We start from the raw sequence: 14,979 nt of genomic DNA on the forward strand, positions 1-14,979 counted from the left end.
AGACAACATCCACTGCCCTACCTGCATCAATCATCTTAGTGACCTCCTCGAAAAACTCTATCAAGTTAGTGAGTCACAACCTCCCCTTCACAAAACCGTGCTGCCTCTCACTAATACGTCCATTTGCTTCCAAATGGGAGTAGATCCTGTCTCGAAGAATTCTCTCCAGTAATTTCCCTACCACTGAAGTAAGGCTCACCGGCCTGTAGTTCCCTGGATTATCCTTGCTACCCTTCTTAAACAGAGGAACAAAATTGGCTATTCTCCAGTCCTCCGGGACATCACCTGAAGACAGTGAGGATCCAAAGATTTCTGTCAAGACGTGTCCTGTCACCTTCAACAATTCATGCACTAATGCCTCTTGGTTCGACACCCATTTTTATGTAGGCAGCACGGTAGCACAGTGGTTAGCACAGTTACTTCACAGCTCCAGGGTCCCAGGTTCAATTCCTGGCTTGGGTGACTGTCTGTGCGGAGTCTGCATGTTCTCCCCGTGTCTGTGTGGGTTTCCTCCGGGTGCTCCGGTTTCCTCCCACGGCCCAACGATGTGCAGATTAGGTGGATTGGCCATGTTAAACTGCCCTTAGTGTCCAAAAAAAGGTTAGGTGGGGTTACGGGGATGGGGTGGAGGCATGGGCTTAAGTAGGGTGCTCTTCCCAAGGGCCGGTGCAGACTCGATGAGCCGAATGACCTCCTTCTGCAATGTAAATTGTATGTATGTATATGCAGTGGACTCGATATATTCGTACGGGGCAATACCTCTCCCAAGTCAGCGTAGAAAGGAAAACTCTTGTCAAATGGGCATGTTTGTACAAGCATCAATCTTAATTCAGAGTTATCATCTATTTGTTTCATTTTAAGGTATAGAGCTTAATATATGGGTGATGTGTTTTAACTGGGTTGGCTGTATTGAGTGATGGTAAGTGTGGTAACAGCCGTGTCGCTATCTTTAATTAGGCTACGCCCATTCTGATGCTGACGTTCTTCATCAATCACTGGTCGAGGCCAACATTGCGACAGAAGTGTGTCTCACTGTTCTGGACATGATGGGTTTATTCACTCATGTTTTTAAGGTATGGTTGTTAAAATGGCACGAATGTCAGTTTGTTCATTCGTAATAGCTCTTTGCACGTTTTGGTCTTCCCCACTAACAGGGCCGGTTTGCAAAGTCCCCGTCCACCAATCCTCACACTTACTCTTGACACAGGGGGTTAAATGGCGAGTGCAGGACTGAAACAGGTCATTCGGCCCAACTGGGCCATGCTGGTGTGTACGGCCCATGCAAGCCTCCTCCCACCCCTTACTTCATCGGCCTATCAGCACAGCCTATTCATTCCCTCCTCACGTGTTGATCCAGCAACCCCCCCCTCCCAAATTAATTTCTGAAAATATAAACATCACTTGTGGCAAGATTAGTTCAACATTTGACTTCCAGGAAGACTGGGCCGAAACGCCAACTGCGTTTTTAAAAAAAGTAATCCCCGTGTTGTTGGATTTAAATGGAATAAATGTGAGTGCGAGAATCTGAAATAAAAGCATAAATATCATTGAAAGGCACAGCCAAACTCACCTCCGAGAAATTCCTGATTTGCTCTATTCTTATGGGGTGTTTGCAGTGAATATCATTGTTGCATATTAGGGGAAGCTGGATAAACACATGAGGGAGGAATGAATTGAAGGATCTGCCGACAGGGTGAGCTGAACAGGCATGGGGAGAAGCTCATGCTCCTGACAGGCGGAATGGCCTGTTCCGTACTGTTAATTCTTCCTAACATGGTGCTGCCTGGTCTTCACTGGGCCTCACTCCGAGCAGCCAAGTGACCAGTCGGAGGTTGACGTATTTGACGCTCTTTCCTACCCAGGGCCAGCTGCTTGCCGACAACGGACACAATCCACTGATGAAGAAAGTTTTCAATGTTCTCCTCTGCTTCGTCCAAATTAATCAGTCAGAAATGGCCCTGAAGGCCGTTTTTGCAGCTCTGAGGAACCTTGTCTACAAGGTAACCAATGTTATTCCCATTTTAACTTTATTTTCCTCTCTTAATAGAACACATTTGCCACTTGCCATTCCCCAATTTTGCCTATGTTTTCTCAAGAAACCCCATTTGTGGGGTATTTTATTTTTCAGTTTCCGTCCACGTTCTTCGAAGGCCGGGCTGACATGTGCGCCACAATGTGCTATGAAATTTTGAAGTGCTGTAACTCTAAATTGAGCACAATCCGAGGCGATGCATCCACGCTCCTTTATTTCTTAATGAGGAACAATTTTGAGTGGACACGGAGAAGATCCTTCGTGAGAACCCATCTGCAGGTCAGTGCTTTGGGAGATCTTGCCTGAAAGGGCTGTGGGAATAGGTCCAGCAGTAACTTTTAGACGGGAATTCGAGAAATACTGGAAGAAGATAAGATTGGAGGGATATGGGCGACGAGCCAGAGGAGCAAGACAAACTGCATTGCTGTTCTGAAGAGACAACGCAGGCTCGATGGGCTGAATGGCCTCCTCCTGTGCTGGACCCTTCTGTGGACAATAGAAATATGGTTTTAAAAGGCGTTAAGAGCCTCTAGGAACTGGAAAGGGCTGGCGTGGGGGGTGGAGCACCAGGTCTCGCTTTACGCAGATGACCTGCTCTTGTAAATTTCAGACCCGTTGGAGGGGATGGGGGAAGTAATGCAAATCCTGGAGGAATTTGGCAATTTTTCAGGGTATAAATTGAACATGGGGAAAAGCGAGATGTTCACGATCCAGGCAAGAGGACAGGAGAAGAGACTGGGAGAGCTGCCGCTTAGAATGGTAGGAAAGAGCATTCGGTATCTGGGAATCCAGGTGGCCCGGAATGGGAGGCACTGCACAAGTTAAACCTACCCGGCTTGTAGAACAAATGGAAGGGGACTTTAAGAGATGAGACATGCGCAATATCTCAGGTGGTGAAAGTCCGGGTCAAGCCAAGCTGGGGGCTAGCAATATTTGGAGTAGTGGACGAACCGGGAGTGCAGGAGGCGAAAGAGGCCGGCATTCTGGCCTTTGTGTCCCTATTAGCCCGGCGAAGGATCTTGCTAATGTGGAGGGACTCGTAACCCCCGAATGTAGAGATCTGGGTTAGTGACATGGCTGGGTTTCTCAGTCTCGAGAAGATAAAGTTCGCCTTCAGAGGGTCAATGGTCGGGTTCACCTGGAGGTGGCGGCCATTCGTCGACTTTCTCGGGGAATGTTTGGGGTGTGTGAAGATTGGGATGGGGGGGGGAAATGTTTATTATACCATGTTGATGTCATTCTTAATGTTATTTTTATTAAATGTTCAAATACCTTAATTGAAATATTTAAAGAAAAGAAAAAGAAATATGATTTTGAATCTTTATCTTTATCGCTTCCTCCTTTTGGCATAGTAATGTCGAAGGAATTATTTCAAATAGAACTCGGTAATGTGTCATTCTGTCAAGTTAGGGAATGCTGCAAAAAGGCTTAATAATTTTTGAAAAGTAATCATTTATCCCATCGAAGTGATGGGACTTTATGTTTTGGAAAACATGCTTTTGGAGGATTTTTTTAAAAATTGTTTGGCTGTTAATGTTATATTATTATCCAGTGAAAAGGTTTCTTGTCATCTGTACTGCTTTCCCAGGGCGGCGTGTGGCGCAGTGGTTAGCACTGGGACTGCAGCGCTGAGGACCCGGGTTCGAACTCGGGCCCTGGGTCACTATCCATGTGGAGTCTGCACATTCTCCCCGTTTCTGTGTGGGTTGCGCCCCCCACAACCCAAAGATGTGCAGGTTAGTTGGATTGGCCACGCTAAATTGCCCCTTAATTGGGAAAAAAAATAATTGGACACACTAAATTTCTATTCAAAAAATTGGTACTGCTTTCCCGAAGGGACCTTAGCGATTCTCAAAGGCCCTGTTTCGAACGTTTCGGCTTTAATTGCTGAGATCCGTATTCAAGATTTCTCATTTCGTTCTGGGTATGTCCTCTTATCCCTTTTTGTAGCAGTGCATCTCACACCCCAACACCATGCGTAGCAATGATGCTGAGATTCGCTGCAGTAACCTTCCAAAGCTTGGATTTGAGCCAAGTAGATGCGAGAGTATTGTACAGGTGTGTGTGTGTGTGTGTTTGTGATGGCAGGGGAGATGGGGGGGGGGGGGGGAGCAGGTCCTCGTGGTGGTAGAAGATGTGCCAGCTTAGCGGGGACCAATGCAACAATCACCTCTTTGTTTTGATTCAAACCTGAAGGTAACATGGGTTGGCAAAAGCTGTGTCATTGCGAAATGAAAACAGGCCAGGCTGCAGTTCATTCAAGCATCTTGTTTCATTTGTCACGTCTGTGATCTTGAACCTATATATAATTTTTTTTTAAAGAATTAAGGTACACTGTGTTTCATTTCAAAAAGAACATTTAGGGAGGCTGGGTGGCGAGACACATGAGCACACTGTTCTTTCACCTTGTGGCCTTGGCTCACATCCAAGTCGAACTCTTCAGGAGGCCAACAGCAGTTTGGAAGTAACCCCGGGACACTCCACAGAGCCCGTTTGGCTCCTTATTGGCCATCTGAGATACCATAAGAACAAAGGAAAATGAGCCCAATCACTGGGAAGACTTAAGCAGAGTGTTTGGCCTATGAGACTCTGAACAAAAGGTCTGCAAATATTGATGAAAAGAAACATGTTGCTGAAGCTTTGCACCTTGCACTCATCAGGACAAACACGAGGATACAAAATTGCAAATAATTGCAATAATGTGTTCAGAAAAGGGCGCTGATTGGTTGGGAAGTTGACTCTGATTGGCTGCGGCATTGCCTTGGAGGAAGTCATGAGGAACTTCAGGCTTCCCAATCTCTCGAGTGGTTCAGAACAAGGCACAAGGATTGAACATTTCCAGTCTGTAAATAATAGAATGGTACTTCTTCAGTGAAAATTCAAATTGGACATTTTGAACTGAGGAATCCAAATAACCCAGAACAGAGGGAATTTGCTGTTCAGCGATCAGTACAGACGATTTGAATTAAGTGAGGTGAATCGCACTTGTCAGCTAATTGTGCTGTATCTCGTCTGGAACAACTTAATGTTGTGTCATGAGAATGTCGCTTCAAGAAAATGGTTAGCTGCTCATGCTACTGCAGTGATGTCAGAGTGTGGGTGGAGCTGAGCTCTGGTTCTGCTTTTTAGTTTCACTTTGAGAAAAGCTTAGGTGTGTCTGTCACTTTGGTTTCGTTTTTCAGTGTGTTGCAGCTGAAGTCAGCCAAAGCAGCTGTACTGTTGATCTCTCTGCCATGAAGGACTATCTCTTGATCATTTGGTGAATTCAGAAATTTAAATGTTTTCAGCATTGAATGTAAACCCTGATGCACTTCTGTTTGAAGGTTGTTAAGTCTTTTGGATGTTAAAAGGACAGCTTCAAGGATTACTTAGTGTCGTATTCTTTGGGGGTTATCTTTGAATTAATGGTTGTTAAGATATTCATTGTTTGTTTTAAAAAGGTTAGGTTGAGTTCATAGAATAAACATTGTTTTTTGTTGAAAAAGAATACTGGTCCATTTCTGCTGTACCATGCCTGCAGAGTGGGCCGTGTGCTTCCCATACCACAATCTATTCAAAGTTGTGGGTCAGGTCAACTCCACGATACACTTTGGGATTCTCTAAACCCTGACCCATAACAGTTGCTACACCATGCCTGGAATTTGAAATTGTCTCGGATCCTAATTCCACCACTAGATTAGCAACAGGAGAGTACGGGACCAATTTTAACCAGCTCCTTGGATGGGATGCCCCTCCTCCACCTCCCCAAAGATTGGTTGGAATCCGGATTTAATACTTGACCAAAACTACTTACTGGCTTCAGTGGAAAGTAAAATCGGGTAGATTAGAAAACAGTGTCAGTTAAAGTTGGCCACTTCAGGTGGGAAAAGTGGAGCTGTTCAGAGGCTCGGTCCGAGTCAGTGAATGTTTAAACCTGTCGTTAATCCATCTGCAGAAAAGAGATACACTTTTAACATCGGCAGTTCAAATAAGAACAAGCTTTGTTGAGCAGAATAGTGCATAATTAGCGCATTGTTTCTGGCAGTATCGGGGACTATTATGTTGAATTTTAATTGTGGGGAGGCAGTGGCGTAGTGGTATTGTTGCTGGACTAGTAATCTAAAGACCCAGCTCTGGGGACCAGGGTTCGAATCCCACCATGGCAGATGGTGAAATTTGGATGACCATGTATTCCAGTCGATTGTCATTAGAACCCATCGAGTTCACTAATGTCGTTAGGGGAGGAAATCTGCCTTGCTGGTATAGCCTACATGTGACTGCAGACCCACTGCAATGTGGTTGATGTTTTGTCCAGTATTATCAAACCACTAAAAAGTCTAAAGGGAATGAAACGTGATGGACTGCCCTGCATCGACCAAGGCACGGGAGACAACAGCCAACTCAGCCTGCCGACCTTGACCTCCTTATTTACCTAGAGGCAGCTGCACCAATTGGATGGAGTTGCTCTGGGACACCTCATTATCTACATGAATTCTCATGGCCTCCGGTCAAACATCAGCCAGATAACTTCCTGCTGATTACCATATACCCCACCCCCACTGATGAATCAATACTCCTCCGTGTTGAACACCACTTGCAGGAAACATTGAGAGTGAAAAGGGTGCAGAATGTACTCTGGGTGGGAAATGTCCATCACTAAGAGTGACCTACCTGGCTCAGTTCGAGTTCTAAATGACATGGCTGCGAGACTGGGTCAGCGGCAGTTGGTGAGGAAACCAACAAGAGGGACAAACCTATTTGACCTCATCCTCACCAACGTGCCTGCTGCAGATGTATCTGTCCATGACTGTATCGGTAGGAGTGACCACTGCAAAGTCCTTCTGGAGACAAATTCCTGCCTTCACATTGAGGATACCCTCCATTGTGTTGTGCGGCACTACCACTGTGCTAAATGGGATAGACTTCAAACAGATCCAGCAACTTAAGACTGGGCATCCATGAGGCACTGTGGGCCATCAGCAGCAGCAGAATTGTATTCGACCACAATCCGTAACCACATGGCCCGGCATATCCCCCACTCTACCATTACCACCAAGCCAGGGGTCAACCCTGGTTCCCTCCCAACACACACACCATCCTGACTTGGAAATATATTGCCGTTCCTTCACTGGGTTACTATCGCTGGGTCAAAATCCTGCAACTCCCTAACGGCACTGTGGGTGTACATACACCACATGGTCTGCGGTGGTTCAGGAAGACAGTCACCACCACCTGCCCTTGTCAGCGACACTCGCATCCCATGAATAACTAAAAAAGAGACTCTGGGAAGAAGCACCCATGATGGTTGTTGGGAAAGTGTGATTCACTGTCACATGGAACGGTTGATTATAAAGCCTAGAAGCATCAAACTGAAAGACAGGCAAAGCCCCATAGCACTTAACTGCCAATGAAGTACGTTTGAATTGTATTCACTGTTGTAATATAAGGGAACTAGAAGCCAATTTGTGCCAAGGAAGATCCACAAACAGCAATACTATCATGCTATGTTAATTGTTATGGTTAAACAAATATCTTGAGCACATATAAAGTTGGACCGCTGGGACATTAGGTGAAATAATAGGTAGGAGGCAGACAGATGTAAGGCGGCATTGTGGAAACAAATGAACTACTGTATCAAGAAAGGATTTGCATCTAGTTTTATACTTCACCGCCTGACATGAGAACCAATTATCAATAATAACCAGATAATCCATTTTTTAGTGATTTTGTTGAGGAACGAACGTTGACCCTGGTCACCAGGGAGAATTGGCCGTTTTTGATGCAGATTTAAAGGGAAGCTCAGTGAACGCGTGGAGGAGGCAGCGGTAGATGGCTATGCGAATGGAGATGAAGAGGGTAGGCGGGAGGCCTTTGTGAAGCAAAACAATAGCATGGATCCGATGGGCAGAATAGTCTTTTTTCGGTGTAATAAGGGCATTGGGTCATTTTGCGTTTGGCATCCAAGTGATTATATTATTTTCTACAGGTGATCATCGCAGTGAGTCAGCTAATAGCAGATGTGGTTGGCATTGGAGGGACCAGGTTCCAGCAATCTTTAGCTATCATTAACAACTGTGCCAATTGTGACAGATCTGTAAAGGTGAGCAGTTTATCACTATTTAATTGTTTAATACGTGACCGATTGCTGCCATTTAATTCTTGTGTTTGTATGTGTTCGATAGTCAGGGGCCTTGTGGTGCAGTGGGTAGCATCACTGCCTCTGGGTCAGAAATGTCAGGTTCGAGACCCACTCCAGGACTCGATCGGGAGGCGTGATTATAATGTGGCCAAAGTAGGTTGATGAGATGTTACCTCCCACTTTGTTCAACTGTAGTTTGTTGCACATGAATTTTGATGCAGTTAATGAAAAACATCTGTTTAAAGAAATGTTTATTTTAAATAAAAAGTGTGATTATATCACCGTCCCCGAATAGCGGGATTTACCAGCGTTGACAGGATTTTGAGAATGACCTGTACATGGGACTCAGTAAAACCACGTGTATCTTTGATTGCAGGCGACAGGATTCCCGTCTGAGGTGAAAGATTTGACTAAGCGTATTCGCACAGTACTAATGGCTACTGCTCAAATGAAAGAGCACGAGAATGATCCGGAAATGCTTGTGGATCTTCAGTACAGTTTGGCAAAGTCCTACGCCAGCACCCCGGAGTTGAGGAAGACCTGGCTGGATAGCATGGCAAAGATCCATGTTAAGAATGGAGATCTGTCTGAGGTAATTTTAACCAGACCATCGTTCTCTTGTCTACAGCACCTGACGCAACCTCAGGGCATCTCAAAGTACTTAACAGCCAATAAAGTACTTCTGAATTGATGAAATGTAGAAAACCTGGCCGCCAGTGTGTGCACAGCAAGATCCCACAAATAGCAATGCGATAAATTATCAAAACCCCAGAAAAATAATAAATGAGATGTAGATTAACGGATGAATATTGATCGAGGCGCCGTTAAGAATTCCCCCGCACTTCCTCAAAACAGTGGCCTGAGAGGAAAGACGTTGGGCGGGATTCTCCGCCGTCGGGATGCTTCGTTTTGCCGGCAGCCCGGGGGTTTCCCGATGGCGTGGGGCTGCCCCACAAATGGGAAACCCCATTGACAGGCCGGCGTAACGGAGAATCCCGCCGGCGCGGTGAGGCAGAAATGTGGCGGGGCGGGGCATCCAGCCCGTGGTCTCGATTGAAGATGTCATCTGAAAGTCAGCGGGTTGGATTCTCCGCCCCGGACTGCCGCCAGAACGGAGCATCCTGACGACGGAGAATCTAGCCCAGTACCTCTGACAGTGCAGCACTCTCTCGATGCTGCCCTGACGTGTCAGCCTGCATCATTTCCTCAAGTTCTCTGGGGTGGGGGGCTTGAACCCACAACCCTCTGAGTGTGTTTCCCTCAATCCAGGCTTGCAACGTAGAACAGGATGAGTAAATAAATCCTCCCAGCGTTAAAAAAGAATTGTTCTTCTTCATGAATGTTGGCTTGGACTGTATGCTGACGCGCCAAATTACGTGGGCCACTGTCGATTTTAAAATCGGACAAATTCGGCCTTCCAAGAATGAGGGACTGCAGTCAAGTGGATAGATTGGGAAAAGCTGGGACTGTTTTCCTTTGAGAAGAGAAGGTTGAGAGGAGGTCTGATGGAGATATTCAAAATCCTGAGAGGGTAGATTGAGACAAACTGTTGTCATTTGCAGAAGGGTTGAGAGGAGACGACACAGATTTAAGACGGTTGACAAAGGGCCCGATTCTCCCCAAAGGTTTCTAAGTTAATTTGTGGCGGGTTTTTCAGAGGGTTTCCTGCCAGCTCTGTCGGCGAGTTCCCCACCGCTATTCAATGACACTTAGTCACTATTTTGGGCCCTGGGGAGTTTCTCACCGGTTTAGGCCACACTTAAAATTATTTTTAGCACTGGGGAGCTGAACTCCGAGATCAGGCCGCCATTTTGAAAAGGTGCACCGATCTCTAAGTGAGCTTGTGGGTTCCCCACACCCCCAACACCTGGACACTACCGCACCCCCCCCCCCTAAGTAATGACACCCCGCTAGGGAGTCCCTGGGGGTCCCCCTACTTCAGACCCCCCCATGCCCCCTTACAGTATCCTCTCCCTTCCAGGACCCCTACCCATCACCCCTCTAACCTCCCAGAGGCCCCTACGTACCTGCCCTGCACTCCCCCACCCTCTAAATCCCCCCTCCACCCTCATTCTATGGACATGGCCCCCCTGACCCTCGGCAGTGCCATCCTGGCACTTGGGCAGTCTTGCATTGGCACCCTGGCAGTGATCCTGTTGGCTTGGCGGTGCCCACGTTCCAGAGGGAGGGCCAGGGAGCCACCCTGCACTTACCCTGACCACCTGGGGGCCGCTGATGGCCTTGGAGACTCCCCACCCCGCTCCCCCCACCCACGTTTGTTTGGACCAGCACTGATCGGCGCCCGGCTGCAGCCTTCCTGGGGTGGCCGAAGAATCGACGGAGGTTGGTGAATCCCGCGTGAGTAGACCGTAAGTAGGTTTACAACCTGCTTCTGTGAGCGTCATTTGGCCATGTCGGGATTCTGACTCCGACGTCTTGGGGGTCTCCAGAGAATCTCACGCGGCGTGGAGGCTTTCGGAAGGCTGGATGGAGGGCTTTCTCGGCATTTACCGGCCGCCGTGCGCTCAAGCGGGAGCCCAACACGGCCGGAGATTCGTGCCCAAAAGAGCTAAAAGCGTTATTCGGGAATACCTTTTCACACAAGACAGTGGTGAGGATCTGAATGTGCTGCATGAGAGTCTGGGGAAGGCAGGCAGAGTCGGGAATTGGACAAACAGGGGAGGAGAATAGAACTTGCAGGGAAAGAGCGAGGCACTAGCTGAGTTGCTTTTGCAGGGAGCCAGCAAGGACTTATTGGGAGACATGGCTTCCTTCTTTGCTGTCATCGTTCTGTGATTCATTAAGTTTGAAGTTGGGTTCTCCCCAGTTAACTTTAAATGTTGGGTGATGGGGGATAGGGGGGTTGTTCTGCTACAGGGTTGCTCATGGGCCCAGGAATTATTTATCGAACCTGCTCCCGTTTTCATCATGTGACACAATTCCCATCAACTCAGCAACAAAGTGCAACAGAAACGGGTGTTCCACAGACTTTCAAATAGGGAGATCGGGATGGTAACTGTCTCCGTGGGGGGAATGCCGGTGATATCCAATCACAAAGGCCAGCCATAGTTTCCCAGTCTTCCTGTTGGAGCAGGAACCTGATGGGAGGAGGTCAAGGCCCAAAACCCATGGCAACAAACATCAAAGACCCTCATCTCCAGAGAGCTGCCTGGGGTTTGGACTTGCCTGGTTTGTTGCTGATACAACTTGAGGCCCAATATCAGGAGCACATCGGCTGAATCCCTGAATTAAACCATTTCACTGAAGTCTGTGCAGAAACATGGGGCGAGATCCACTGGCCGCATCTCTGGGTGGCCAGGGATAGAGCAGGTGGCCCACTGGCCCTTACCCTGGAACGTGAGCACCTTGGCACTGGCAGACTGGCACCTTGGCAGAGAGGCAGTGCAAGGGCGCCCAGGTGCCACAGTGGCACTGCCAAGGGCCAGAGCCCGAGGGCAGCCATGCCCATGAAAGGAGGGTGGAGGGCGGCATGAAGGATGGTGGGGGTGCAGTTGGTTAAGGCGGGACCTCTGGGATGTTGATGGTTGGGGGTCCTGGAAGGGAGGAGCCTGTAAGGGGGGGGGGGGCATGGGGGGATTGAAGTGGGGGTGGGCAGGGTCCCCATAGCGGGGTATCCTCACTTTGGGGGGGGGGAGTAATGCCCATGTGTGTTGGGGGGGTGACATTGTCCTTGGGCATGGGGAGGGGGGGGGGGGGGTGCTGGTATTGTGGAGATCCCACAAAAGCTCACTTAGAGATTGGAGCACCCTTTCAAAATGGCGGCCCGATCTCGGAGTTCAGCTCCCCAGTGCTAAAAATAAACCGGTGAGAATCTCCCCAGGGCCCAAAATAGTGACTAAGAGTCATTGAATAGCGGTGGGAACTCACTGGCAGAGCTGACAGGAAACCCCCTGAAAAACCCGCCACAATTGACACTCCGAAACTTTTCCATTCGATCGTGCCCATGATCTTCAATATGATCAACCTCATTATTACCTGGAACCGACTGCCAACTATTATCTCAATTATTTTATTATTATTCTTCCAGCTGTATATTTTCCAGAATGTCATTTTAATTTATACTTGGTAATTGTTCTTCTCTTGTTTTCAGGCTGCCATGTGCTATATTCACGTTGCTGCACTCGTAACTGAGTATCTCAAAAGGAAAGGTAAAGTCCTCATATGCTTCTGTTGAAAGGGTCTTTTGGGTCAGTTCGTAGTTGGCGCCTTCTTAAAAGAGGAAAATGAGGAAAGAACTTGCATTTATATAGTGCCTTTCTTGGCCACAGGATGCTCCAAAATTCTTCACAGTCAATGAAGTGCTTTTGGCGTTCAGTCACTGTTGAAATGTAGGCAACGTGTTGGGCACAGAAAGATTCCGAAGCTGACAAAATAAGTATTTTTTTTAAATGATGTTGATTGAGGGATAAATATTTTCCCAGCTCCTCTTCGGTATAGAGCCTGAGAGGGCAGACAAGGCCTCTGTTTAACTTCTCATCTGAAAGATGGCTCCTCCAACAGTGCAGCACTCCCTCAGCGCTTCACTGGGAGTGTCGGGCTGGATGTTGCGCTCAGGTCTCTGGCGGCACAGTGGTTAGTGTCATAATATACACACAAGTATATGATGGTGCAGAGGCAGACACTGACTGACACACTGAAAGACCAATCAACACACACAACACAGCAGCCAATCACCAGACAGGACACGGCCACTATATAGCCAGAGGGCACTAGTTTTCCCGCTCATTCGGGATGCAGCCTTTGAGACAGCCAGAGCCAGTGATCAGTAACACGAACATCTACCATGTGCAAGCAGTATAGTCTGGTCAGGTTAGCCTCAGGTCTCCAGTCAACCTAACATAGTGTCAACCCACAGTGCAAGTATGTTTAACAGCTCATAGCTAAATAAAATAGAGTTGTACTTCTACCAGTGTTGGTAGCCTGTCTCTCTCACTGCTCTGGTAAACGCAGTCCTCGCAGACCCAGCATACCCAACACATCAGTTAGCACTACTGCCTCACAGCACCAGGGGCCCCAAGTTCAATTCTGGCCTTGGGTCACTGTGTGGAGTCTGTACATTCACCCTGTGTTTGCGTGGGTTTCCTCCGGGTGCTCCGGTTTCCTCCCACAGTCCAAAGATGTGCAGGTTAGGTGGGGTTACGGGGATAGGGTGGGGGAGTGGGCCTAGGTAGGATGCTCTTTCAGAGGGCTGGTGTAGGCCCGATGGGGCGAATGGCCTCCTTCTGCACTGTAGGGATTCTATGGTTCTATGGAACCCCAGATGTTTTGACTTGGATGCGAGAGAGACGGCCTATTGAACGATGAGTGACCCTTGCGCTTCTCAAGGATTGGTTCAGTGTTAAGTGCAACGGAATCTGAGGTCTGAACCCAGGCTGAGAACGGAGTTCATCCATGGTTCTAACGTTTGCGCAAGTAAATATACTGTAAGCTGGTCGTTCAGTTTGTACATTATCAGAAACTTTATTAGTCCATGGTCCATCCAGCTTTAATTACATAAATTTAATAATTTACTTTTACAAACGAGCTCCTGCCACACACACACACACACAAATCGAACAGAACATTGATGCACCTGCTCTTAGACAGCCTGATGCTGGTGAAGTCTGTTTTTAATCTGGTTATTCGCTGTTAGGTCAGTGAAGACTTGTACTGATGGGAGTTCTGTCTCACACTGAAATATGAATGTAGCGAAGTACCAGTAACACTGTACCAGGAAATACTCATTATATTGAGTGGGTCATGTGACTGCTCCCTGGACTAAAATGTACATGAGGAGCTAGACTTCCTTATAGTTGCAAAGTTAAAATGATGAGAAAATCAATTTTGATTTTTCTTTTTACCGAACAAAGAAATTGGCTGCGATTCAGCCGAAACATTTCGATGTGTAATTTTGGCAGGTGTTTGGCACCGGCTTTTTGGGCAATTTCCGGACCTGGATTCACCCACATTGAGTTGTTTCTTTGGGCCTTGGGGAGTATCTCCACCACTTCGAGGAGCTGAACTCGCCGGCGAGACCGGCTCCTCGGATATTGGGGCGTCATTGTGAAAGGGTGACCCGATCTCGAAGTGAGCTTGAGAGGCCCCCACCCCCGCTCCCCTCTTTAAGGATCCCCTCCCCTTAACCCCCCAATCTTTATGAGGTCTCTTCATACGCCCCCTTTCACCCCTCCCACCATTCATATCCCCCTCATCCCTCCTTTCATAGACATGCCCCCCCCCCCTTCAGCCCTGACCCTTGGCAGTGCCAACCTGGTGCCTGGCACCCAAGAAGTGCATATTTAAATTAGCCTAATGGCTGGCCGTGATCAAGATCACGCGGGGCGCCACAAGTCGGGTGACTCGCTATCGGCTCGGCACCTGCCGCGAAGCCCGATTTGGACCTCCCACAATTCATCCATCGAGTCGGGCTGAATCACGCCCATGGTTTTATTTCACCTGCCTCCTTCCTGCCCAATTAATTGTAACCAATGACGCATTTTTCTTTTAAGATTCTTGCCCATTTAGGATAAATAGAAGCTGCTTATCCAATATGTCCTGGACACAACAATGAGACAAGCAATATTGGATTTAGTAATGAGTAATGGACTGGATTTAATTAGTAACTTAATTGTGCGTGAACATTTATCAAATAGTGATCATAACATGATTGAGTTCAATGTCGTGTTTGAAAGTGAAAAGCACAAATCAGCAACTAGTTTTTTAGATTTAGGTGAGGCTGACGTTAATGAGATGAAACGGAGACTGTCTACAGTAACCTCGGAGAACCTGCGCATGGGTAAAGCAACAGAAGAACAGTGGAAGATGTTTA

The 14,979-nt window shown here is 47.6% G+C and overlaps 1 protein-coding gene across 15 annotated transcripts in view; it reads left to right on the plus strand.

Moving 5' to 3' along the window:
* The window catches only part of LOC140391521 (dedicator of cytokinesis protein 9-like), a 407,496-nt gene that overhangs the window by 321,241 nt on the left and 71,276 nt on the right, over positions 1-14,979 (plus strand). For all 15 annotated transcript variants that reach the window (XM_072476084.1, XM_072476085.1, XM_072476095.1 and 12 more), the window contains 6 exons: positions 958-1,073; positions 1,863-2,000; positions 2,129-2,311; positions 7,998-8,111; positions 8,527-8,742; positions 12,262-12,319. In XM_072476084.1, coding sequence (XP_072332185.1) covers positions 958-1,073; positions 1,863-2,000; positions 2,129-2,311; positions 7,998-8,111; positions 8,527-8,742; positions 12,262-12,319 — 825 coding nt within the window. The remainder of the gene's footprint in view (positions 1-957; positions 1,074-1,862; positions 2,001-2,128; positions 2,312-7,997; positions 8,112-8,526; positions 8,743-12,261; positions 12,320-14,979) is intronic.

Source organism: Scyliorhinus torazame, chromosome 15 (assembly GCF_047496885.1).
Source record: "Scyliorhinus torazame isolate Kashiwa2021f chromosome 15, sScyTor2.1, whole genome shotgun sequence".
NCBI classification, from domain to species: Eukaryota; Metazoa; Chordata; class Chondrichthyes; order Carcharhiniformes; family Scyliorhinidae; genus Scyliorhinus; species Scyliorhinus torazame.